General features: G+C 38.8%; 2 protein-coding genes across 3 annotated transcripts in view; one reads left to right on the top strand and one right to left on the bottom strand.

The window, feature by feature from the left end:
• DLD (dihydrolipoamide dehydrogenase) overlaps positions 1 to 27873 on the top strand; it is a 203985-nt gene that overhangs the window by 39466 nt on the left and 136646 nt on the right. The gene's annotated exons all lie outside the window — the stretch shown is intronic.
• SLC26A3 (solute carrier family 26 member 3) lies at positions 3736 to 23551 on the bottom strand. Of its 2 annotated transcripts, XM_042468151.1 has the most exons (20): positions 23192 to 23551; positions 22322 to 22461; positions 22093 to 22203; positions 21043 to 21200; positions 20030 to 20194; positions 19041 to 19193; positions 18366 to 18448; positions 16960 to 17107; positions 16726 to 16839; positions 16558 to 16635; positions 15427 to 15522; positions 14436 to 14542; positions 12920 to 12989; positions 12741 to 12833; positions 10514 to 10609; positions 8108 to 8341; positions 7216 to 7270; positions 6177 to 6325; positions 5511 to 5576; positions 3736 to 4264 (listed from the first exon to the last, which is right to left on the bottom strand). In XM_042468151.1, the coding sequence occupies exons 1-20, from the start codon at positions 23320 to 23322 to the stop codon at positions 4241 to 4243; spliced, it is 2271 nt and encodes a 756-aa protein (XP_042324085.1). In that variant the 5' UTR covers positions 23323 to 23551; the 3' UTR covers positions 3736 to 4240. The 2 variants fall into 2 exon arrangements, with proteins under 2 accessions (XP_042324085.1, XP_042324087.1); XM_042468153.1 differs by lacking the exon at positions 6177 to 6325.

The following is a 27873-nucleotide window of genomic DNA, read 5'->3' as shown; positions in this document are numbered from 1 at the left end:
CAAAAGCCTTTTCTCAATCTTGATATCTGTTATCTGGACTCAGTGTGATTATTTAAAACAACAAATTCTAAGTGATTAAAGAAATTTTCAGATATCTGAGGCAATAACTTGGTGGGGCTTTTAAGGGAGAGTTCTTGTTTTAACTGTTTATATTGCTTTTGGAAAACCTTTCACCATATTTAGCAACCTGTGCACATGGTCTGTCATGGTCAAGACACATTGTTTAGAACAATTGTGAGTGTAAATGACTCCTTTGTATGTATGGCCTTAAAATATCATTCAGCAAGTACAGTTCTTTGGATCCTTGATGGAGGTTTCTCTCCTTGGAACCAAGGTTTTAGTCACTGCAGACACCTAAACAATGCAAATAGCCAATGATATTCTGAAATGAATGTTTGCTAGTTAACTGGGTTACAAAAAGAAAGGGTGTCCATTGTATTACCATTATAATCATGGATGAATCTGGCTGCATCTGCATTGCAGAAATAAGGTAGTTTGACACTAATTGCCATGGCTCAATGCTATCGTATTTTTGTTAGATGCTTAACCTCTGTCAGAGACCTTTGATGCCACGACAAACTACAAATCCCAGGATTCAGTAGGATGGAGCCATGGAGTTAAATGGTGTCAAATTGCATTATTTCTGCAGCGCAGATGCAGCCTGTGAATCAATAACTTGGAATTTCCAAGCAAATAACTTGTTCAAATCCATGGACAACTTGAAGCAACATTTTTTTTCATTTAGAAAACTGGCCATATGCCTTTCTGTGGTGGTAGTTGTACCATTCTTCATCCCTGGAGTCAAGCATCCAGGGCTTGAACGTATTATGTGTACTGTATATGTATGTACTGTATATGTGTGTGTGTATGCATATGTATTCCAACAAGCAAACTCTGATTTTTGCCATTTTATACAACAGGCTCCATGTTGCTATGCCATTGTATTTAATTGGACTTGAGCATCCATGGATTTGATATGAAGGGTACTGGAACCAAAGCCCAGCAGATACCAAGGGCCCACTGTGTGTAGCAGTCCCCTTGGAGGACTGTTCTTAAAAAAATAACATTTTCATCCTAAAGGTCGAAGACCGAATAAACTATATTACATTACATCGTAAACGGGTTTGTGACCTAAAGGGGAAGATCAACAGAGCTTGCTTGGCAATTGTTGCTTTGAACAATTATGATGAAGAAGAAAAATGGCCATTCAGTTGTTTCTTTATTATCACTGAGGAAAACGTATGGTTAGTGATCTTTTTTCTAGCAACAAGTAAATTAGTTTTCTGTGGGTTTTTCAAACTGTGTGGCCGCATTCTGGAAGAATTTATTCCTGAGATTTCGCTTGCAACTGTGGCCGGCATCTGTTGCAGGCGAAACATCAGGATAAATTCTTCCAGAACATGGCCACAGAGTCCGAAAAACCCACAGAAAACTAGCCATGAAAGCCATGTTAGACTTCACACCAAATAAATAGTTTAGGAGGAGGAGAAAGGGCTTTCTAGTTGGAAACAGTCCGAAAAGAAGAAGTTTCCTGGTCCTATGGATCTTTAAAATGAAGATTCTGCAACCGCATGTTGTCAAAACAATAAAATCTTGTCAGAGGGAGAGCGTGCAACACCTATCTATGTAATATTTATTTATTATTTATGCTTAAAAACTTGTTAAAAGTTTCTTAAAAGATACAGGGATAGAAGTTCCTAAAGGATCCTGTCAACTAATTATTAGAGGTGAGTCATTCTCAGAGGATTAGACATTTTACCAGTAAAAATGCCTCACTTTAAAGAAAGGCATGTCAGCCCTCTAGGTCAGTAGAAACCCACATGTTTATTTTGTAGCTTATTTTTAAAGACAGGAATGAAGAGCCAAACATGATGATGCTGTGATGAAGGAGAACGGGCCTCTGGCCCTTGCCCATCTCATTACGGACTCTTCCCCCACTTTATTTTTGCATTGCAACAGGTATGTATGCCTTTGAAGGCCAAAGCCACGTCATGCAGGGAACCATAAAAATGAAAGATCACAGAGACCATGCAGGGAGCATTCATGAATCAGGAGAGGAACTGAGACAAATGGTTCCCTGAAATGACTAAGCTAGGAACAGGCACAGAGAAGAAGCAGTAGATCTTCTAAAACAAAATAAACAAAACTTGAAGGTTAGATTATTATAACTGTGATGTAATCGTGTAATGCCCTAAGGTCTGTTCAGATTTTTGTGGTATAGATGTCCAGTTTGGGTCCCTCAATACAATTCTTCTCTTGCAAGTATCTCCCCCCCCCCCCCAGGATTTGGGTGCAAATATCTTCTTGCTTCTTTTTTGTGTTTCTTAAAATGATATAGTGAGGAAAATTATCATATACACTTATGGGTATATTTCACATTGTACCTCTAACACCACTGTATTCTCTTTCCTATACTTGTATCATTTTGTGACCTTCTACATGTATTAGTTTTAGCCATATTAACGTCACACAAAAGCTTCACGCTTGACTAGAATAAGACTACTACTACATTCCAGAATTAATGCAGTTTGACACTGCTTTAACTGTCATGGCTCCATCCTATGGAATGCTTTAATTGCAATGACTCCATTCTATGGATTCCTGAGATTTGTAGTTTGTTGTGGCATCAAAAGTCTTTGACAAAGAAGGCTAAATATTTCACAAAACTAAAAATCCAGACATGTCATTGAGTCATAACTGTTAAAGCAGTGTTAACTACATTAATTCTATAGTGTAGATGTAGCCTATATCTTACAATGAGCCCTATCTTTGGAAGAGACTAACACCTCCTTCTAGTTATTTTCAACTTTGTCCTGTAGGCAAAGCTGGCTAGGGCTTCTGGAAGTTGGAAGTCCAACAAGATTTGGAAAAGCGAAAGATGAGAACCACTGCTAGAACATCTGTAATCGGACTCTCTGCAACAGTCAGATATCTTGTCTTTTATTTTGAAACATACATTCTGAGGTTAATTCAATTTTTACATCTTTTTGATGTAAATTGTGAATTGTCAAGGAGGTGGAAATAATCTCTACATCAATTTTTGACTGGTCAACTAAAACTTTGACATCAAAGATGGAGGTGCTTTCACCACTGAGCAAAACAGCAACCTGTCTCTGTCAAGGGGCCAGCTTTGAATGATCTCAAATTTCCCTAAATAATGAATGATCAATTTGGCCTCTTGGAACCATTAAATCACGGCTTGTTCTTTGATTGCCTTCTCTGCAAGGTTTTCAGCACATATTCCGAAATCTATGTATCTGCACAAGAAGATAATATGTACCCTGCAAAGTTAGATAGAATTTATCCTTCCATATTCCTGTGTGTGATCTGAGCTTTCCTTGCCTCTTTTCTTCTATGAGTAAGAAGACAGGAATATCACTGTGAGTTGCTTTAAAACAATACCTGGCCAGAGTCGGAGACTTGAGAATTTTAATGGGGCATCTCAATGAGAGATCATTGTTAGAAGATGGTTTTCTAATATAGAATCCCTGTGAGATATTCTGGCATTTTGGCACCCTGTTCAATCTACAAAAAAGGATATGCTTTCTAGCCCTCAAATAAGGGACATCCTTGCTGTTTGGGACTTTTGGCAACCGTACTCCTATATAATGAAGGGTTTAAAAACATTTACTGTGAGATGGAACAAATGTGTCAGTTGTGAATGGTTATCAGTCTGCTAACAGCTTCAGAAACCTTTAGTTTAATCAATAATTAATTTCAACATTTTTTGAGGAGACAGTTTATTTTGAACTGCTTAAAATAAGGATAGTATAGTTCCTGGAATACTGGCTATTTTTATGGTATTATGCAAAAGTAAATTCATTTGAAAATAATAAGATAGAGCATTAAGAGTTCTGAAGGCCTTTTAAAACTTTATGAAAGTAGTATATACAAGATAAAATATAAGGTTTTGTACAAAATGTAAACTATTTTGAAATATAATACAAAGTACATACATGACTGTACAATGTACCTATAAACTGACTTATTTACAAATATACATGAATATAAATTACATTCATATTTAAATTTTTGATACTGGTTATTGATAAGGATTGTATAAAATCAGAACTTTCACATAATTTTAATGTTATACATATATATACACATGCAGACACACAGAAGATTACAAAGTGCTTTCTAAGACGGAAATAGTTCTCTGTAGTGACAACACGTCAGTTCTCTCTCAACTGTTTCATACTCCAGTGTTTTATTTTCTCATTTTTAATATCTGTCACAATTAGAATTTTGTTTCTGGTGATCCCTGTGGGATGGAAAGAAGAAAAGCATGTTACCTTTTGATCCGAAGAGACTATAAGGCATTATATAGATAAGTTAACCTGAGCACTTTCCCACTGTGCCTTACTGCATCAGACTAGACAGTTTATCCAGTTTTTCCCCTACCACGTAAACTACGTCTTAGGTGCAGATTTATTTAAAGAACCTTATCTCCCCATATGAAGCTGCCAGAACACTAAGATCTGTAGAGGAAAGCTTTGTCTTGATCCCACCATTGCAGGCTCACTTGGTGAGACATGAGAGAGAACCTTCTCCATGGCTGCTCCCATCCTGTTTCCATGGAAGATTAGGGCTGGTCCCCTTCCTGCTTGCCTTTCGACGGCAAGCAAAAGCATTTTTATTCAGGCAGGCTTTTAACATATAATCATGTCAAGGTGGCTTTTCTGTGGGGTGCGTGTTTTGGTTGTGCCTTTTAGCTTTTCTATATTTTTATGTGGCTTTATACTGTCTTTAGATGATTTTAACGGGTTAAATTTTTATTGCAATGTTGTTGATGTTTTAAAAAAGTATCTGTGAGGCACCTTGGGTCCCTTCTGGGAGAAAGGCAGCATACAAATGAAACAAATAAACAGACAAATATATAAAGTAGATAATGAATAATCTCTTTTAAACTGAGGAATGAACCAGTACAAATTTACTGGTGGCGGTGAGCATAGCTGTTTTAACTTAGCCCTGCTGTAAGCCATGGATGTGAAGGTGCAATGGAAAATGGCCACTTTTATGCACCAAAATTATTCTGTCCATGACTATAGATGCCTCTGTTTTACCTTCTCATTTATTTTATATGGGGAGGGGGAGTGTGCACCCATGGAATGCACATGGCCCTTGGAGGAATCCTGTGCTACCCCTTGGGCTCTTGGACACTAGTTACCCCCTTAACCCCAAGGGGTTTTGTTGAAGTTGTAGTTGTAATTGCAAAATAAAGGGTATGAGGGCATGGTTTTGTAAATGCTGTTGCAGCCCATTTGATTAATGCAAAAGTGACTGAATGTCCTTACAAAATTATTTCTGGCATCGAGAAATAGCAAAGGTGTGGCCCACACTGTTAGATAGCTCCCCAAAAGGCATACATAAACAATGTTTTATTTAAAGTTTAGATAAGGCACTGTCCATTTGTACTGGGGTGGGGGATCTACTTCAGGGCAGCAGTGTCCCAAATGCTCTTAACATGAATGATTCTTTCAAAAGCTGGGCAGAATAGTTTCTCATACCATGAGTTCCCGGTTGCGTAGTCCTCCATTTGTATTGATTATAAAATGATCTTTGCTTTCCTTTTCCTGTGGTGGAAAACATATTGGAGAGTTAGAGAGAAATAGTAGGGTTTTTTTGTGGGGTTTTGTTGGTACAACATTACATAATAGTTGATTTGTGACCTGATATTAGTTGCTCTTTTATTAGTTTGAAATTTAGCTCATAGCAGGAACTGCACTGTGTTAATAATCCAACCACCAATGTGCTTTCTTTATATAGATTGATAATCATGAAAATCTTAATGAAAATGGTAGTACTCTCTCTCACACACTCTCACTGTGCCTTCAAGTTGCCTGTCGATTTATGGCAACTCCATTAATTTAATAGGGATTTCTTAGGCAATATTCAGGAACACTCAAGGAATACTCAGAGATCGTTTTGTCAGTTTCTTCCTCTAAATTACAGCCTACAGCACCTGATATTTGTTGATGGTCTCCCATCGATACACTAACCAGAGTTGATGATGCTTATCTTCCAAGATCAGACAGGATCTGGTGCCTTTCAGTACCTACCAAGGCCCATATGTAAATATACATCAGGAGTTTCTATAGTAAGGTTAACAAAATTCAGTAGCTACAGTTAAGATGCTACCAGTTGGAAGACCAGAAACTGCAGCAAGTTCTTACCAGACTGGATTTGTATTTTGGTGAGGTTTCTGCAATATCCTTTTTCATCAGTATATATAAAACTGCATCATGGATAGTAAGGAAAAACATGGATGGCTTAATTTCATCATCAAAAAATCCACATCTGTCTAGTTTATCCAGAAGGCCGTCTGCAGGGAAAAGGGGAAAAAATGAAAAACAGATCAAATTTTCAAAAAAACAATTCGGGGAGTGGGGTGGGATAACAGAAGCCCCCTTCAGATGGGCCAACAGCTCAGATAAATGCTGGGCTATTCTGTTTCTGGATTTCACCTTGTAATGTTTGTTCCTACATCCAGTTAAGCCCTAAATATACTGAGGTTTTCTCCACTCTTTTCTTCTTCTTGAGCTGTGGTTAACTGTGGTATGGGTAAGGTTTCCTTCCTTTCCTTTCACCCCCTCCATAAACTCAGCATCTATTCTCCTCCTCCAATACTCACATTCCCTATCTCAGATATTTAACTTACAACACTTTTGTTATAGCCATAGTGATAAAGCACAATCACTGTAAAAAAAAAAAAAGGCCAAAAAAAGGAAGGAAGAAAAGAAAAAAAAATTAAACTGGGAACCAGAAATCTAATGAAGTAAGAGAAGACAATCTCCTGGCAAAGATCACACTGTCATTCAACGCTTCAGCAATGGAATTACAGTACTCAGAAGTACAGGAGGAACTGAGACATTGGATACAGATGAGGGAATTTTCCCCTACCTGCACCAGAAATTCCCAGGATGCCCCCTGCCCTGGGTTAAAAAAAGGTGGCTAATCCCAGTTCACAAGAAATAGTCCAGGCCAGCCAGTGTATTGTATGGATATATTTTAAAATACCAGTAAGTACGGGTACAACTTCCACTAAAGCCTGAGGCTTTTGGCCAGTCTGGATGAGCTCATGTTTTCTTTCAGGTTTGAACATATGGCTGTAGTTCTTGTGTTTCATTTCTTTAGGACATTAAAGATGGGCTAATAAGTAAACTTTGACCATGTAGCATTGCTTAAATGATAAATGGAAACTGATCAGCTTACCATGTGCTCCTACAATATACACATCCACATCAATCCGGAGAAATTCTTTCAAAGTCTGTTAAAGGAGAAATGGGTGACCTTTAGTAATTGATTGACAATATTATACAGAAAATATTAAGAAACATTTCACCTTCTAAGCAGAGAGTAACAAATAAAGGGCTGCTTCCATTTTGTACACTAAAGTGCATCCATATAGGTAATCACAGACCTTTTATGTGCAATACGTTGTGTGGCATAAGTAATGGCACATTTGGCCAGAAGCTGTTCTTCCAGCTGCAGCTTCATGCTGAGGATGCACATAGCAAAATAAATATAGTACATTGATCATAGACATCCAACTGGAAGCAGAATTTATGCAGATTTCCACCAGAAGTGGACTTTAGAACAGTGATTCTCAACAACGGCTAACAGTTGTAGACCCTTAGTATCTAATACAAATTACAATGTTGAGCATCAATCTTCTCCTTAACCACATTTCTAGATACTGCCGTTTAAACGTTTGTGATAGCATATATCCCTCTGCAGCCAACCTTCAGTGACAATATATTTCTTTTCTTTCACACTATCCAATTATCACACCATGATTCTACTTGTAACAGTCACAGCAATATCCTATGAACCCTGAGGTTTTTGGTTTCGTGAGGCACTAGAACCCTCTGGCTGAGAATTCTAAATTCCCTCTCTAAATTGCAAATCCAATGGATGTTGCTGTGGCAATTAAAGTGGAATCATAGTGCTATGACAGTGTAATGTTAAAAGGACCCAAGGCTGGTTGAGGAGAAGAAAATTAGGGTGACTCGAGCAGCTTGGAAAGGTGAAAAGATATAAATGTAACAGCATATTTTTTCCACTTCTACATCCACTGGCTGGATATGGCATGGAAGACAATTACCTCTCCAAGGACTCTCATTGCAGAAACATCAAGAAACGAGACTGCAGAAAAATCAAGAATGAGGCTGTGTATATCAACGACTGGAACTGTGATGTTGGGAGGAAGGTCGGAGTTCCAGTCTATCTGAATTGGCAAGTCTTTGGTATTTGTGGGCTGATCCAGTTCTTCAATGTGGTTGTTGTCCAGTTCTTCATCTGAATCATTTACAGCATTAACAGTGCAAAGAAAACCTTTCTGTATGAAAACATAAAAAGTTAGGAAGATTAATAAGAAGATGACACAAGACATTTATGTGATCCTCAGTGATGCTATTCAAGGTAAGCTGTTACCAGTGTCTCGTATGGGAAAAGAGACTGAAGAGACACAGTTATATTTCAAGTGAAAAGTGTGAAGAAAATGCAGCCCATGGGCCATATTTGGCTCCAAGCCCTTCTCTGCAGCCCTCCAAATCTCTTCCTGAATGTCAACATATTCAGATTCCCCAATTCTATTCTATTCTATTTTAATGTGTGTCTAGTCTTAACAGCCCTCCCTTCCCCAACCATGGTTTTTGGTCAAGCAAACCAACCAACCAATTAACAAAAATGAAAAAGTTGGAAGCTAAAACTGGAGGCAGACTTTCAGTCAGCTGCAGGACTGATTTCCAGCAATTTTTGGCTGCAACTCTGAAAATTTAGCTTGGATGGCAGGTGAAAATTAGCCCTTGCCATGGTCCTATCTTATGATAAAATGGTGCTGCTGAACACATGCAACATGAGTTCACTTGATGGACGCCTGATGGATTTCTTCTACATACATGCAAATACTTGCTTATTCCAAATAGATATGGCCTATAGTTATCAGTGCCTCTGGGGTGACACATCAATTTCCCCCTCTTTTCATTGTTTCTGATTAAATTAATACACAAATGAATTTTAGAGCTGTTCTTCAGATTCTGGCAAGCGCACAAGCCACTTTTTCATATTCTTCTCAGGATGGATTTGAAGAGAAAGCAGTTGTGTGGTGTCCTCTTCAAAATTACTCAGTATGGCTGTTGCTTGATGTGAGGAATCCAATATGTGCAGGATTTCACAGGGATTCATGTATGGGAGTGTTTACATTGTCAGGTTTAAAACCATCCACCATGTGAGGGTTGACTTTCCTTTCAAGGTACACTTCCACTGAAAACAGGTCACTGGAGGTCACACAGTAGGTATTTAAAACTTTACTCTTTACCATCCACCCTACCTTTATTTCCCAGAATTGCCTCACAAAGCTAGCCTTCTTTCTTGGCAACAAAATGCAAAATTTTTATTTCAAGATTATGGAGGAAGATATGACTAGACAACAGATTCCATCCCGGCGTCGCTAAGCCCTCATTACTTGGCCAAGTTCTCATTGCTTTGTATATGCAGGGCTGCTATCTGGTTGCCCAAAAAGTTCTCTTGGGCAAGATGCCTTCTACTTCTTTTTATCTAGATACACTTTCCTTTTGCACTATGTGTGTCTGTATAGCAGGAACAGCTTCACTTAGCACATTTTCTTGGACGTCACAGAGTGGGAATACAGTCAGAAACCATCATCTACTGATGGAATGCATTTGATAAATTTCAGAGCCTTCCAGTTCTGTTCCAATTGTAGAGACAGCCTTAAGACCTTTTCCCCCTTATCAATGCTAGGTCTTAGCCCTTTTTTGACTGAAACCTAACAGGGAGTTTGAACTCTTTACTGAAAGACTGTGCTTTTCCCCACACTTGACCTATAAATCTTATCTTTATGAAGGTGGCCATAAAACTTTTTTTTTTTTACTTTTGTACTTTGCTGAAAGATGACATACATTGGGGTGGGCAAAGTATGACCCCGGATGATACTTTTATGGCCCCTGAAGCCAACTACAAGTTCCCAAAAGCCCCCAACCTCCTATTTTTTACAAAGCAACATGACTTGTGGGCAGTTTTTGTCCAAAGCTATGCAGAGAGCTCCCCCAAATGAGCGAAAACATGTGAAAATAACCCAGCCCCCCAAACACCCCCAGAGCCCTGTACTTCCTCAAATACCCCAATTTTCCTTTGCAGTCCCTCTCACTTTCTGTCACCATTCAGAAGGGGACTAAGAGGAAAATGGAAGTATTTGGGCTCTGTATGTGAGTGTGTGTGTGCAGTCTGCAGTGGATCTGGCGGGAAATTGCCCCTGGCCTCTATGTAGTTGCCCACCCCTGACATACATAAACTATTATTTAGCCAATGTAAAGTCGAAGGCTTTCATGGCAGGCATCCATAGTTTTTTGTGGTTTTTTCAGGCTATGTGGCCATGTTCCAGAAGAAGAAACTTTTCTGGAACATGGCCACATAGTCCAAAAAACCCACAAAAAACTATTATTTGGCCCTTATTCTTCACGCTTTGTTTCAAAGACAAGTGCATACTTACAGGTGTCACTTGAAGCTCTCCTTTCTTCAGCATCCTTCTGATTTTTCTCAGAGCTTTGTTGCGCTTGCGCAGCACTCTCAGTGGTTTAAAGCCAACCTGATTTAAAAAGGAAAGAGAGATAACAAAAACCAGATTATTTTTCATCATCTTGCTGGTAAATTCTAAATATATTTTCAAGTAGGTAATAGGAACCTTGATTTTAAAAAAAGAGTCTAAGTATAGATTTGATTGTAAAGTTGTTCTAAGTGAGCCAAAATTTTCTTATACATTCACAGCAGAGTAGACCTAGTTGAGGCTTAGCACATTGCACCCACCAACCCTGCCTCCCTCCCTTCCTTTGATATACATGAGCCCTTTTCCTAAATGCCCTGTTCTTTAGCATTCCCCCCGCCCCAGCACACTACATTTAAAGACTTCCTAAGTTATTTAATCATGGGTCCCTCTTATGTTTGAAATGGGAAACATTGGTTATGCAGGTTGAAATCTGTTAGGACCTGAAACCAAGGCTTGAGGTTAGTTTGTTCTGAATTTGATAATCTTAGGCCTGAACCACACAAGCAAAAAGAAGCAGCTTTTGGGCACTTTGGGAGCATAGCATTTAGAGATGATGTATGCCCCCAATGCAGCCCGAAACCACTCCAATGCAGTGTTCTGGTCCTTTGGATGGGAACAAAAATAATTGATTTAAACTGACTCCTGCCAGTGCGGCTTGGGTCTGTTGGCGGTCGCCCGCTTTCAGAGCAAGCTGTGCGGTTGTTGTGGACCTGATCCATTTACGGCCAGAGAGGCCTCATGTTGTGCTTTCCCAACCATCTGCTTTTCCCCATAGCTTCTTAGCTTGGATGTAATGGGAAGGCATGGTTTGCTAAGGAAAGGAAAGAGCAAACAGGTACTACAGCTGTGCATATCTCTATAGCATCAAGCTTTTTGTTTTTCATTGATAAGAAATAAGTCTTTGACTTGCCAGTTGCCATGCTTAACATGATTGTTCAGCATTTTGCACTAGGAAGTGCCATTATTTTGCATTTTAAATTGAATTTTTAAAATGGCCGGTTTTGTCCACTTTCAGTGTGGTTTATTTTCACGTTAATGCTCAATGCCCCTCATGAGTGTGAAAACTATCCCGTTTTTGCAGGATTTTTCCTGAATTTAAATCCCATTTTTGCACGGGATTTAGGCACTTAGCCTCCCATGTGATAAACTCCTTAGTGGTAGCCAGGAGTGCATTTGCACATTTAAAGCACATGGCCTAGCTGTGCCTGTTCCTTGGGACATCAGATCTGGCCACAATGAAACATGGCTTAGTTACATCCCATTTGGACTGCTGCATCAAGGGGCAGCCTTTAAGGACTGTTTGGAAAGTTCAGCTTGTCTAAAGAGCTTCAGCCAGATTGTTAACTAGGGCTGGCTAAAGAGAACACACAACTTCCTTGTTGCTTTCCAGGAACAATTCAAAGTCCTGGTTATAACCTTGCAAGCCCTATATGGCTCAGGTCCAGGTTACCTAAAGGGCAGTATTCTCCATTCCTGTGCCTTGAGATCCTCTGAGGGTTTTTTTTTCCTGGCAGGCTTCTGAAGACTGAATGCTCAAGGGGACTGGGCCTTGCAAAATTCTGCTGTACTATCTATCTGTTTTTTATTATTATTATTCATTGTTTTTAATAGTTATGCTTTTTAACATGTTTTAATTTGATGGATACTTTAATGATATTTTAAACTTTTGTATCTGGGATTTATAGAGAGATTGTGTGGTATAGTGGTTTGAGCTTGGACTATGACTCTGGAGACTAGAGTTTGAATCCTGACTCGGCCCTGTGACCTTGGGCAAGTCACACTCTCTCAGAAGATTGCAATGGCAAACCCTCTCTGAAGAAACTTGCCAAGCAAATCCCATGATAGGTTTGCCTTAGGCTTGCCATAAGTCAAAAATGACTTGGAAGTACTCAACAATCTGGTATTTATATTTATAGCAATGTCTCTTTTGACTGTTGTAAGCTGCCTTAAGTCCCAGACTGGGAAAAAGACTGGATATAAATAAACATAACAACAACAACAACAACAGATAACTATTTGTACTATGCTGGCCAGAGGCAACAAGTAATATTGCAAGAAAATGCCAATTAAAACTGGAGAGGAGACATTTATTGTCTGGCAGTATACCATTTAAAATAATATGCTACATGAACAATAATTTCTATAACAGAATTATCACTAGTGAAATACTTACAGCTGCAGTCAATTTATCCTTGAAGAAGTCAATATTAGCAAAGAAGATTGGGGATGGACACCTGAAGATCTTCACTCCCTCTGGCTCATATATCTAGGCCACAGAACATTATCTATTAGTCTAATGCATCCTATCATGATCAGCTCACATATGTTAGCTAGTATAAATAATATTCTTACATCTGTGTAATCTTTTCTGTTTCTGTAGATGTCCTTTCTTCCAATATTGGCCAGAAGTGTGCACTTTGGACTGGAGCAAGAAAAAAAGGGGGGGGGGGGAATTAAATTTACAGAGAAATAGGATGTGGATCATTGTGAAATCAAGTTAGCCACCATATTCTGCAATCCTAGCCATGCTTAACACAGGATTTACTACCGGGCTAACCACAGAATTTAGGTCATTGTCTGCCCACCATCTTGCTCAGATTGGCTGTCCTAAGGTGTGAAAGATACTGTCCCAACACCAGCAGCTAATAAAGACTTGCTATCATTCTAGTCATGTTCTGTATATTGGGCCCTTGGTGTCCACTAGGGTTTGGTTCCAGGACTCCCTGTGGATCCTAAAATCTGGATGCACAAGTACCCTTAAATACAGTGGCATAGTGAAATGATATCCCACATATAAAATAGCAAAATCAAGGTTTGCTTATTGGAATTTATATACATTTTTCTTATTTTCAAGTAATTGATTATTGAATATGTGGATAAAGAATCCGTGCATATGGAAGGCCGACTGTATATGGAACAATAAAAAGTGAAGCACTCATCATTTGCCTCAGGAAGAAAAATGTCTTAGGTTACCATGATCATGAGACATTAAGCTCTGGTTTTTGCAGGTAGAAAGAAGTCACATGTACAGCTGCACAGCCCTATATGATGCCATCAAGGTCTCTAGTTAAGGATATCAGGTTTTTGTCTCAATTTTATAAATGTGAACTAATAGACATTCCTTGTTGTTTGTTTATTTGTTTATAACAATGTAAAATTACTTTCTGAAGGCAGTGTCCTAGATAAAATGCAGTACTCTTATAATTTATTTAAAATTAATAAGTAAAATTATTGTTATTTTTGAAAAAGTAATGAAAAGTATCTATTCAAGGAAATAAATACTTTTTGAAACTGCAACTATTGTCAAGATCCTGCATCATCAAGGCAACTATAACAGAGTTCCAGTATCATAATTATATCTGATCATGCCATCCCTTAAAACCCTACCTTTGTAGATTGGCAGTGCCCCAACTGAAGTGTTTCCAAGGTGTTGAAGATTGAGGCACTGGGGCGCATAATGAAAAGACAGCCGGAGAGGTCCTTTGAGGTCCTGCCAAAACTGCAGAGGCCCCACGACCAGGAAAGCACTGCAGACAGCATTTCCCAGCATCCCAATCTGCAGCATCTTAGAAATGCTTTGGTCAGGGCACTGCCAGGCTGGCAAGATAGGTTTGGGCATCATGTTTGGCCATTCATGACTGTAAACATGAATTCCAAGCAGTTATGAGTCCAGTTTATGGTCTCGTAACTGCTGAATAACCTACCAGCCTATAACGCTAACTAATTAATTTAATTACTATACTAATTAATTGGTTATTATTTAGTTTATTACTCAATAAATACTTTTTAAAACAAACTTTATAAACTTTAGCTGCTGCAAGTGTTTCAGCTGACAAGTTGGATAGAAATGACAAAAACATTTACTCACAACTGCGCACGGAATATAACAGTCAGGAGTTCAAATCCTAGTCCAGCTGCTAGTCCAAGATCCAACCCCAGTAAAATAGCAGCTAGGAACGTCACTACCCAGATGAACTGACAAACAAACAAACAAACAAGCAAATGTCAAATAACAGATTACATGAATACATTGCATTGTTTATTAAAACAAATGGAGGGGCAAGGAATTCCTGGCCCTCATTGCTAATATCACTGCTAATGGTAAAAGAGTGAGTTGAGGATAGAAGCCATGCTGAAGTTGTAGGAGTGATCAGAGTTTGGAAAGTCACTTTTTGGACCTTAATGCTCAGAATTCCCCAGCCAGTATAACTTTGTCATCTCTGGGAATGATTCATGGAAAATATATTTAGTCGTAAAACTTATTAACTAGAGAGAGAAACATTCAAGGTTTGGGCTTGAAACTTTGACTAGAGTGTTCTTTGACAAGAAATATAAGGATCTCAGGAACATGAGAATCTGCCTCATGCCAAAGATATTAAGACTCCTCCTCCCATCCATTAATGTACTTATTAATGGCTGTGCTAGCTGGGAGATTTTGGGTGACGACGTCTAAAAAGGTAACTTTCCCAACTTTGTGAGTGTGGTTTACTGTTTGCAGATGTGTGTCTTGTTTGGCTTCCTTATAGAAAGCCCTTTCAAAATGTTTATTGTATAAATGCACAACTATGAGTGCACTGTTGAAATATGGTTCCATAAGCACAATATTGCATGATGTGTTTTATGAACACGCAAATGGAAAACCACCATTACCACCACCATCCCACTACAAAGTAGATAAAAACTATGAATACAATTCTCTGATTCAGGACTGATTTTTATGTGGATCAGGCAGAATTAAATAAAGCACGGATGTTGATTGGCAAAATCACATTTTACAATACAGTTGGATGCACTTTAGACCGCTCCAAATGAAATTGAAAGAGGGTTTCATTCTAGACCTTTTATCATTATGTACTTACACAGTCATACTTGTCCTTTTTCCACAAAACTCCTATCTCTTTGAACTGCATCAGCATTCCTTTTAAATTGCCAAGAGCCAGAGCTGCAAGGACTGACTAGCGGTGGGGAAAAAAATCATAATACATTTTAAAGCTTTAAAGTCAGGTTTTTAAAGAGAGAGAGAGACTTAAATAATAGAAAGATGAATGTGTATATTTGGGGTACCTTCCTGCTATGAGACATTAAAGTATCAATTATCCCTGTGTATATGCATATACTGTGCTCTGAAATATATTCATCATGCCAATATCAATGAGTCCATGTCAGCTGCATATTGACTTAAGCAAATATAAAGCAGGTCCAGCATATTTCAGAAATGTTTTTATTTAGGGATAGGAGGCTTGACAACAAACAACAACAAAGCACTCATACACAGAAATTATTGTGTATGAAGGGAAGTATACTCTACCCAAAACTATGATTCAAGTAAACACCAGTGGAGACCACCCCTACCATTAGGCATGGAAGAACCAGCTGCTTCAGTTAATGGACTTTGAGAATCAATAAAAGATAATACATAAGAACCTGCATTGCAGTTAGCATTGTGGATCCATAACTACTCCATATTCCAATATGCTACATATTCATGATTATGACACTATTGTCACTATTGTAAATATCCCACAGAACCTAGTCTATGGCACAGTCAGGATTACTTGGCTATCCTCTGCTGCCCTTGAACCATGGTGTAATGAACAGAATCTCAGGGGTGGAAGGGGGGCTAGTTGTATCATCCCGAAACATCTCAGTTACTCATGCTGCAGACTCTGTCACTTGGAGCAACTCCCTTGAATTTAATATGGGTTCTAGGGGTCAATTATTTAGGTAATTTCTAACTATGAGATCAAGCACACTGGCAGCTTGGAGTAGCCTAAGGCTGCTAGAACCCTGGTTGCTCCCTGTTTGGCATGGGACCATAGTGACCAGACACTATGGTCCTGAGGCTGGCCACTGCTGTGGTCCTGAATGGGCTGCCAGCAAGGAGTGCTCTTTTGCACTCCTTTTGCCAGCAGCCACAGCGAAGCTTTGGCCTGATCTGAAGAGGAGAAAAGCTACTGTTATGCGCATATATATATATATATATATGTTACCTTCTGCAGTGGTTCCAAGAGATGACCGATGGCAAGGATGACAATCAAGACAATGATGGCTGAGAGGAATCCAGCAATCTGTATGAAAAAAGAATTGATTTTAATTCATTATTCTAAAATATATACTCCTTAAATTCAATTATTAAGGAAGTCTTGTTTATGCAATACCTGTGTTTTACCTCCTGTGCTCTCCTGTACACCAGACCTTGACAGTGAAGTGCTTGCAGCAAATCCTTTGAATGAACCGCCAAAGATATTGCTTATTCCAAAGGCAATTAATTCCTTTAAAAACAATCAAAACAATTTTATTTTATTACCAACCAAAGAAAGCATTTTTGACTGGCATTGACATATCCATCCATTTCTCTTCCCCTTTCTCTCTCTTTCTCTTTGACAGATTACCTGATTGGCATCGATGGGGTAGTCGTGCTTGATGGAATATACTTTAGCCACTGAAAAGGCTACAGCAAAGCCAACAATGGCAATGGAGAAACCATCACCCACACAGCTTTGGAGGATACTCATATCCGGTGAAACAGGAGCCTGGAACCTAAAAATGAAATTGCAGTAAGAGAAGGGATTAAAAAACAAGTAGGTTATGTGTGTGTGCATGCAATTTTATCAGCAGGCCAAAGGACCAGCAATACGTATAGGATGTGTGTCTATGTGCTTCCAAGTAATTTGTCGACCTATGGCAACCCCATGAATTTCACAAGGTTTTCTTAGGCAAGGAATACTCAGAGGTGGTTTTGCCAGTTCCTTCCTCTGAAATATAGCCTATAGCACCTGGATGTATTGGTGATCTCCCATCCAAGTACTAACCAGGGCTGACCTTCAAGTCATCTGTTGACCTATGGCAACCCCATGAATTTCACAAGGTTTTCTTAGGCAAGGAATAGTTTTTAATATTGGATGGGATCTGGTGCCTTTAGGGTAATCATACCTCAGTATAGAATACAATGGCCAACCTAAGAGCATGGTTCTGCTTGTGGAAAAACCATTGCACTCATGGAAGTCTTCTTTTAGACTTTGAACAACAGAGGAATCTGGTACAATTATTTTTCTTATGCAACTAAGGCAGTGAGTGTCTTTGCTGCCCTTTCCTTTCTAACACATTAATATGCACACACATAAACACGAACTAGAATTCTTTTGCAGGTATGGGCAAAGAGGGTTACATAAAGATCTGGTTCAGATTATCTTGCTCAGCAGCATAGTGAAGTCCACTGGCACATGTTTCTGCTACTATGTGCTACACTATGGAAAATCCAGTGGAACTGTGCTAGCACTCTTTTCCTCAGCTAGTGATATGCTGGATTTAGGCCAATGCCGACAGGCCAGCAATTGTGCGATTGACTGCATTGTGTGATGCTGGATGGTAGAAACAAATTGTCCATTTAGATATAAGACTTGAGTGGGCGTTATGTTCCCAGCTCAGCCACTGGGTATCTTTGGGCAAGACACATGCTCTCAGTCTCAGGGGAAGGCAATGTCAAACCTCTTCTGAACAAATTATGGAAAGAAAGCCTCATGATAGGTTCACCTTAGGGTTGCCAAAAGTCAGAAATGACTTGTAGGCACACAACAACAACAACAACAACTATTTGTTCTGGGCATGACCACCAAAGTAGTCCATTCCTTACAACTGTACAAATTATAGTCATTACAAGTATTTCAACTATGCTCTGGCAGCCCTTTCCAAATTTCAATCATGGTATGACAAAACATTCCCCTCCACAACATACACATATAATGCAAAGTAATTTATCTAAAGATGCAACCTGACATTATAAGAGTGTATAACTTACCCCTTCTCCAGGTTTCCAACAACAGCTACATTATATTTGTTTTTGAAATCGAAGGCATAGGATAGCCCAGCAGCTATGACTGTCTGGAAAGAAGCACAAAAGCATACATAAGATTTCAATGAAATGATTTTCATTATCTTCCCCTCCCTTGTTAGTATTACTTGTAGTACTTGTTAGTACTCCTTGTATTTATACTGTTTGCTTTCAGATTACTGACCATTTTTTGTAATGTTTGCCTTTTCCTCATCAAACCTATCTTCAAATGTTAGCTATTAATATTCAAAATGGTAAAATTGTACAAAAAATGACTTTATTTCCGAAATACTGAAATGAAAAAGTCTAACTTCCCATTGTAATCCAGCCCAAAAGAAACCATTTGACTTCATTTGGGGAGAATGCTTATTAATAACAGCCTAATTTTAAAAAAACCCTTCTTTGTAAATTCTATTGTGATATCCTTTTAGGTCAGCTGGACTTTCTGACAAGAGAATTTGAAAGAGTCTCTTAACACTGAGTATGAGTTATCAAAGGATAACTTTTTGTGTGTAATAGTCTTACTTGTCCTAAACAGGACAAAAATTACATACTCTGTGACAATACATAACACAAAGTTTGTGGGTGTTAAAAACATATCTACCTTGTAAACATTTAAAAAAAAGAAACAGAAATCATTACCACAATGAGTTCAATGGGAATAGGTGCTGGGAGCTTGGCTTTAAAACGTTCATTTAGTTCTTTGAATGCGAATACGACGACCAAGATGATAAGTGATGTGACGAGATCTGCAATGTTTGTGTCCGTTATCTGACTAAATACATCTCTAAGTGTCTGTTACAGAATTTAAAAAGAAATACCATGTCACAAAGGAAAACGATAATATAAATAGCATTTAGACATCTCTTTCCAAGTCTGTAGCTAGTAGTAGTTATAGCCAGGTAAGAACCACAGCAAGCATGGTAAAGTAGTTAGTGTGTCAAACAAGGGCATTACTTATTTATTAATTTATTTTTATGCTGCCTTTCTCTCAAAGTGGGACCCAAGGTGACTTACAGAATTAAAAATCTACCAATGCGAATTTAAAAAGCCCCCATATAAGGTTTAATAGGTCATGACCTGCACTTTGAATTATGCATGGAAAGGTAGCCAGGGAAGCTGTTTCAACAAGGGAGTTATATACTCCTTATAACTGGACCCAGTCAGCATTCTGGCCATTATGTTTCGAACTTGCTAAAGTTTCCAAACATATTTCAAATGGAAGCCCCACAGAGCATGCATTACAGTTGTCCAAATGGAAAATAATCAAGGAAGCTTGGATTCACATCCTGACTCAACCATGAAACTTAACTGGGTACCCTTCAACTAGTTACACTTATTCAGCCTAACCTTGGTTGAAGCTTGTGTATTTGGGCTGAAGAATATGCTGTGTGGAGCTTCTTGGAGGAATATAGGGTGCAATCGATTTATTAAAAGATTTTGTTTTTAAAGGATCTTGAACTGGGAAGGCTTAGGAGTGCCATGAATCAGAAACAACTTGAAGGCACGCAACAACAACAATGACAAAGCTAAGAAAATTGTGGCTTGTTCTTGTGGTTACTTGCTTAATACCTCACAATAACCAGAGAGGTTCTCTGAAGTATAATCACATATGAGTTTGAAATACTTACCCAAATAATTCCCAGTGGTGTATTATATCCAGGAACTGGAAGTTGAAATATGAATTTCAGCTGAGACATTACCACATGGATAGCTGCGGCTGTAGTGAATCCACTTATTAATGACTGAGATAAATAAATAACTATGAAACCTATTCGTAGGACACCCAACAACAGCTGGAACACAAATAAAAAAAAGTTGTATTGGGATGGATGTACATGTGTAACACAAAATCCACAGTAATCTCCCCCCCCCCTCAAAAAGCCTCGCAAAGCTATCTATTAAACTCAGCATTTTTTGTCAACCAGATGGCTTTAAAACAGGAATCAAATACCATTACTATTGAGAGAAGAAGAAAAATTCCAAGGGAGAGTGTCAAACCATTGGTCATAGTAGCTGGTGCTTGTAGACTGTATACAGTCTTTGGAAGTCCAAACATTCCCTACACCTGTTTTTCAGCAGCTTTACAAAGCAGGTCATTTTTCTGTCCCATATGTCCAATAAAGTGGTGGTGGGACTGAGACATATGGGTACCCAATGTGTTCATTACCGAGCTGAAATTTTAACTTGAAATTTCCTGGTTCAGTTTAGTTTATCTTTATTATGGTCATAGCTTACATCAGTACATTGGCTCTTTACCCAACTGTTGCCTCCGTTTTTTCCACTGACAGCCTCTAGACACTATAAATCCAAACTAACTCAAGTAAGCTCCAGAAAAACCACATGAGTAGCTTGGTTATTTTGTTGGGAAGAACTTTACCACTGTGTTGCGTACTGTATTAGAGATTTTACCAACATTAGACTTATTGCTAAAGGCACCATAGAGCTATTTGCTCTGCAGGCCTTTTCCTGCAATATTCATACTTTCTGCTTTAAGAGCATTGTAGAGTAGTTTTGTGGAATGATCTCATGGCCTGGTGAATAGGCAGATCAGAGATCTGAGCTGTTGTCTAAAAAAAAATCTGGAGGGATCCATTTCCCCCCAGTCTTTATTCAAGATATTATTTTGGAAATAAATACCCACCTGAATAATGCCAGCAAGAACAGTCACAGATGCTGCCACCATGACTCTTTTCTGATCAATCAATGAACTGTTTGTTAGCGTGCTGTTGTTATCAGGTGTATCTGGGACTACCCTTAAAACTGCTCCTCCTACCATCAAGCTCAAGACAGGAAAAGGACCTGTGTGACAGGAGTGTTAAATGAAGAAACATTATTGTTCAGCTTAGAAGATTCTATATATAGCATGAATGCTTCAGTGAACAAAGAAGTTAAAGTTCGATTTTTTCCCCTTATTGCATCTTTGACTGATTTACCCTAACCCCAATATTGCTTGGGTGTATCCACACTGCAGAATTGAAGCTGCCTTTAAGATGTCTCAGGCCTGAGATAGACAGTCTGAAAGAGGCGCAGTGGCAGCGATACTAGAGTTCCGGACCACGCAGCAACCACATGGTCCGGAACCCTAGTATGTAATGGCAGAGGCCTGATGGCGGCACCCCATCCATATGGCCAACACCATTTTCATGTAATGGATGCATAGCATCCGGCACGTTGCAGCATGTCCATTATGTCACAAGCTCTTTTAATTCCAGAGGGAACTTGCGTGGTCTAGCGGCTGAGGCATCCCTTTGGAGTTAAAATGGGCATTGGCAGACCGCCGTTTTCGGGCAGTCTGTACTGCGTCTCAGTTTCTTTGTCCTCCTTCCAATCTCCCCTCCCTTCTGTCCTCAGATTACTTCCATTGCCACAAACTGATATCAAAGAACAAAAGTAGTATGCACTCAATTCATTCAGCAGCAAGGCAAAGAGAGAAGGGGGCAGAATCTTGCCCTTCCCAATAGGTTCAAGCAAAAACAAATTGCTGCAGAATCTCCTAGCTTGTGTGTTCTTCCTCACTGAGAACTTTTGCCATTTTAGCTACACTGATATTGCTTGACCACACATGTGTCTTGGTTTTCATCTATGAAATGTTGGAGGTTATGGCATGTTATATTGTAAAAGCTCAGTGTGAGGTCATTTAGATGCTTGGAGGAAATAGCCCAAGTGTATATTAGTATACTGCTCAACGTACCAACGGAAATATGTCTGGAAGTGCCAAAGAAAAAATATATAACTACTGGGAAAAAGGCAGCATACAGTCCATAGCCTGGAGGTATATTCACCAGCAAAGCAAATGCTAGACCTAAAATTAAAGAGAGAAAAAATTGTACATCACTGTGGAGAATATATGGATATATGCAAGACTATATGGAGACTTTTATAGAGATAAATGATTTACCAGTCTTTAAAAAAATGGTTACCTTGTAAGACAGCAACAAGTCCTGTGCTAATTCCCGAAACAATGTCATTGAGGATCCAGTCCTTAAAGTGATATGCAGGGAGCCAGGAGACGATAGGAAACAAATTAAGAGCAACTTTTTTTGCCTTCTGCGGAGTGCAGCTGAAAAGACAACAGTTTAAGCATGAAACAGTTTAAATACTCATGTTTCTGGTAGGATCCAGGGAAAGAACAATATTTACTGGATAATAGAAAGATGTTTGCTTCAAATTTATATTCAAATAGGTTGGTCTGAAATTTTGACAGTCCTTCAGGGAAATGGAGTTCTGCTGCAGAGAGGCAGCCACTGTGCCTTCCTAATTGTACATGGACAGTGGGTTACATGGTTTTAAACTTGAAATCTTGCTACATGGTATAAGTAAGGGGAAGGATAATTCCAAAATAAGTTGGTCCCAAGTATTTTCTGTAGGCCAAACCAAATGCCATGAATTGCTTCCAGACGTTGCTGTCAGATGTGTCTCTACAGATGGATTGGCTCCTTCATCTGGATGTGGGTGGATCTCAAGCATGATGTGAACAGGATGATTTAATATGATCACAGTTGTAAACCGCTTAGACAGTATGAAGTGGTATATAAATGAAGCTGTTTGTTTGTTTGTTTAGCAGGCAAAGACTCAATTCCTTTGTATTTCTTACTTTTCTTCACTCCCCGATCCCACGTCAACATGCCATTCTAGAATATGGAAAACTCACTGGGAATAATTTACTGAAACTCTTTTCTAAAACATTAACAAAAGAATCATATTAACATGGGTGAAAAGTAGAGAAAGATGCGCCAAGGCACATAACTATTTGTATCTGACATTAGCATTAAAAAAATCACAGCTCTTACCTAAAGCATACTCTGAGGTGATCCACAAAGTTTTTATGATATCTATGGACCTTCTGATGCTCTTCATCAAACGATTGGTCTGAATACACTGGCCGTGCCACAACATAATGATTGCCTACAGGTTCAACCATTTTGCTGGAATATTCTTCTGGATGACAGCGTTTTGATTCTTCCTTATTGTAAAGTCACTTGAAGCCCTGAAAATAAATGACAACGCGCGCTTTTAAAATATCCTGACGTCTACAGATGAGTGAGCTCCAAATTGAGCATTACCACCTTTGAAGATCAAACGGAACAGGATTATAATATTGAAACTGAGGTTTTATAACGACATTCCTCTTTCTACCGCTTCACACTCCAAAGTGGTAACTCTCCCAGGAAGAAAAGGAAACCAAGATATTGCCCCAAACGGAGAGCTGAAAAACGTAGACGCCTGGCTGCTTATCTCTGAGTCACTAGTGAAAGATTAAAAAAAAAAGATCAACTTTTTTTGTTTTAACAGATTCCAGTTATAATGGTGAGAAAAGAGATCGTTGTTGGCTTCTGGGAAAGGATGAATGCTCAGTTAATTTTGGCCAGCTACTGCACTGTTAATGATGGACCCAGGCCAAACTCTGAACTTTAAATTTTCTTTATACTTCGGAAAATTCAGTATTCTGAGTTCAGATTTATTTATTTATTAAAAAAGAGATCTATAGAGATTTACAACAAGAAAAACCAAAAGTTGTTTCCTTGTAATAGTTTTCAGCAAACTCAAAATATCAAAATATCAAGAAACTCATTTGTTATATTGGGGATGATCTTATTTGTTCTAGCATTTTTATTTTACGTTGTTATTGATTGTCATTCACATAGTGGACGAAGCATTATATTGGCTTCTAAAGTATAAGACACTTTCCTGTGATTTTTCGGAAGCCTCTTGAAAATAATATGATTGGATAATATTGACACTTTGTCCCTTTCCCATTTTTAATTTTTAGGAAAATATTGTGTCTACATAGCCTGTGAGTTAATGCTAGATATATTATTATGAGTGTGTCTGCACTGTAGAAATAATGCAGTTTGACACCTCTTTAATTGCCATGGCTCCATCCTACAGAATTCTGGGATTTATAGTTTTGTGAGCCACCAACATTCTTTAGCAGAGAAGGCTAAAAAACCTTGCAAAACTACAAATCCCAGGATTCCATAGGATGGCACTACGGCACTTCAAGTGGTGTCAAACTGCATTATTTCTATAGTGCAGATGCACCTTAAGATGTATTAGTCTTCCTTAGTATAGGATATAGTGGGATAGAAGGATATGCATTCTGTTGTGTGCTCTACAAGTTGTTTCTGACTCATGGAGACCCTATCACAGGGTTTTCTTGGCAAGATGTGTTCAGAGGGAGTTGGCCATTGCTTTCTTCTGAGGCTGAGACAGTGTGACTTGCCTGAGGTCACCCAATATGGCTGAGCTGGGATTCCAGCCCTGGTCTCCCTGAGTCTTAGACCAACACTTAAGACAAGCTCTCTAATTGACTTAATAGTACTATAGTCTTTATTTTACTATTTTTTTTCTCTTGTGATTATCATGAGTGTTTACCACACTTTCTCTTCTTTCCTCCCAGAGACCCCATTCTTCAGAGCTTTCTTCAGTCTGACTAATCTAGATGACAGTTGAAGGTTGGTAATTTTTAATATGCCTGTTCTTTCACCAAAGCCAGTATTTGTTCTGGATGTGTTTGTAAGTGTAGACTTCTAGTGAAGGATTTTAAGCTGACAGGACATGACGCAGTTTCCTGCAAACCATAACATATTAATGGAGAAAAGGGAAGTATTCTCTTTAAGTAATAATTAATTGGAAGAGAACATATTGTAACATCTCAACCTTTCTATTCACTTTGGTGGAAGTGCTTCAGAGTGGAGGGTATTTTAAATGGCAACTGTATTAGACTCTGAACAGCAAAATTTCTTTATCAAAAATGTTATCAAACCATCAATATAATAGCAATAGTTCTATAAGGTAAACCTTACATATCATCTTCTTCCATTCTTTTTGTTTTTAAGCTTTCTATTTTTCTTTATTTTCCTAGATGATCAGAAGTCTCTCTGTTGGTTTATAGAATTCTTTACATTAACTAGTAGAGCTTTGAAATGGGATGTAAATACGGCACCCATTGACAAAAAAAGAGAGATTATACGCAGCATCTATAGGGCACATGTGAGGGAACACAAGCCGGTGATGCTACACAATTATAGCACTATGATTCTGTTTTAACTGGCATGTCAACATCCTATAGAATCCTGGGATTTGTAGTTTGGTGTTTGGTTAAGGAGCCCTGGTGGTGCAGTGGTTAAAAGCTGGTACTTTAGCCACAAGGTTGTGAGTTCGATCCTGCAAGGCTCCATCATTTCTTAGGTTGGTAAAATGAGTACCCAGCTTGCTGGGGGCAATTGGCTCACACAGTGTAAACCGCTTAGGGAGTGCTAATTCACTGATAAGCAGTATAGAAATGTACTTGCTATTTCTGTTGCTTCTGGTCAGGTGCTAGAGCTCTCTGGCTGAGAAATCTAAGTCCTTCTTCAGTTGTAGATCCCAGGATTACCATAGGACTGAACTACCTAGTTAAGGTGGAATCATAGTGCTATAATAATGTACAGTGTGGAAGAACCCCCTATGACTCTCCAAATGTTGTTAAACTAAAGCTCCCTAGCCAGCACTGACAGTGATGCAGGATGAAGGGAACTGCAGTCCAACAGTGTCAGCTTGGCCACTCCATCCCTGCCTCTACCAGTTTTTTCTGGACAAAGATTCAAAGAAAGTAATACTTTTCTGAGACTGAAGATATCCCCCGCTGCATCTTATTGAAGTGCATTTGGGTTTTTTTTTCATGATTTTCATACAAATAAAACAAAACATTGAACTAGCTGCTTGAGTTTTTTACAGAACCTTTAGTCTGGGAGACAAGATGAAGCCAAAGGCACCGAGAAGATATTCTGAGTTCAAGTTCTAGTCTAAAATAGGGGTTGGAAATGTGTCCCTTACATTTTAGTCCTAAAACTATAAGTTCCATGAAAGTCTTCTTTTTTTTTTTTGCTTAGACCCTTATTTTCCTTTCAAAACTATTGTAAATGGAAACTATTTACAGCTATGTCCTTACACAACACTTTTTGCTGAATTGCTTTGTTTGCTTAGCTCTGGTTTCTGCTTAAAAATGGGGGAGAGGGAGAGGGAGAGGCTATCTTATAGTTTGTTAATTATTTTTAGATGCAGTTTCTTCACTTCTTTTTTATTTACTTTGTTTATTGCTCTAAACTATTTTGATTGCCACAGGATATTTAGAAAATTCTGGACTCTGAAGAAAAGACTGGACCGTAACTTTGTCCTACTATTCCCATACAGGGCTGGCATATCCACTAGGCAGAGTGAAGCAGCCACCTCAGGAAGCATATACTGAAAAGCAAGGAACGGACAGAACTATATGTGTCACCCAGATGGCTCTGTTTGGTAACCAAGAAGATGCTGTCCCATGACCAGTGCTGAAGTTAGAATATGCTGCCAGTCTGGTCAGCTCTCATACATGGCATGGCAAGAGATATTACCTTATGCTTTGCTCCAAGGAGCAAAATATCAGATTGGCTCTGTTCCCATATGAAACATGACAGTGTTTATCCAAGCCCATCTTAGTGGCAGATAACCCAATGGTCTATAACTAATGTGAAGTTGGAGACTTTCATGGTCGGCATCCGTAGTTTTTGGTGGATTTTTCAAGCTATGTGGCCATGTTTTAGAAGAGTTTATTCCTGATGTTTCACCAGCATCAGAGAAAGATGCCAGCCACAGATGCTGGGAAAATGTCAGGAATAAACTCTTCTAGAACATGGCCACATAGCGCGAAAAACCCACAAAAAGCTATTGTCTATATCTAGTTGCTAATCCTAACTACAGGTGACCCACTGAGTCAAGGAGGTTTACGTAAGTGCTAATGTAGCAATTGATTTAACAGGTCTACTCTAGTTGATACTAGCAATTGAAAATAAGTCACAATATCCTGATTACTCTATCAGCACTTTTCCTGTTTACCCTTGGTGTCTTTGATTAGATAATAAGCTACATGAAAGTTTAGTGCAACAAAGGTCACGGCACCTGAACAGTGACAGTGTTTAATCACTACAGACAGGTGTCTGCTTTGAACTGATCATCTGGAAGGGAAATATAATGTAAAATACATATAGAGCTGTACTAATTTAATCTACGGGCTATATGAAATTATAATGTAAGACACTTTTTTCCTTCTTATGGTCTGAAAAAGAATTGTAGGTAATATCCAATAATTCTAATGCCTAACCCAGTGATGGCGAACCTATGGCACGCATGCCAGAGGTGGCACTCAGAGCCCTCTCTGTGGGCACATGTGCCATCACCCCAGCACAGAGTTTGCCAGAGTTTGTTACTAGAAAGCCAGAGGGACCTGGCACTTTGCAATAAATAAGTGGGTTTTGGGTTGCAGTTTGGGCACTCGGCCTCTAAAAGGTTCACCATCACTGGCCTAACCTCTTACCAACTAAGAACATAGTTGCTGCGTGTTTCCAATTAATGTTTTGTTGGTTTTCACAGGCCAGATAATGTTCCCACTTCTCCTGCAATTTCAGATTCTATAGTTGCAATGCCACAAAAGGGACAACATAATTCTGAAAGA

The sequence above is a fragment of the Sceloporus undulatus genome, chromosome 5 (genome assembly GCF_019175285.1).
Source record: "Sceloporus undulatus isolate JIND9_A2432 ecotype Alabama chromosome 5, SceUnd_v1.1, whole genome shotgun sequence".
In the NCBI taxonomy this organism is placed as follows: Eukaryota; Metazoa; Chordata; class Lepidosauria; order Squamata; family Phrynosomatidae; genus Sceloporus; species Sceloporus undulatus.
Note: the sequence above shows the minus strand (reverse complement) of the source record. Positions and strands in the feature narration are given on the sequence as shown.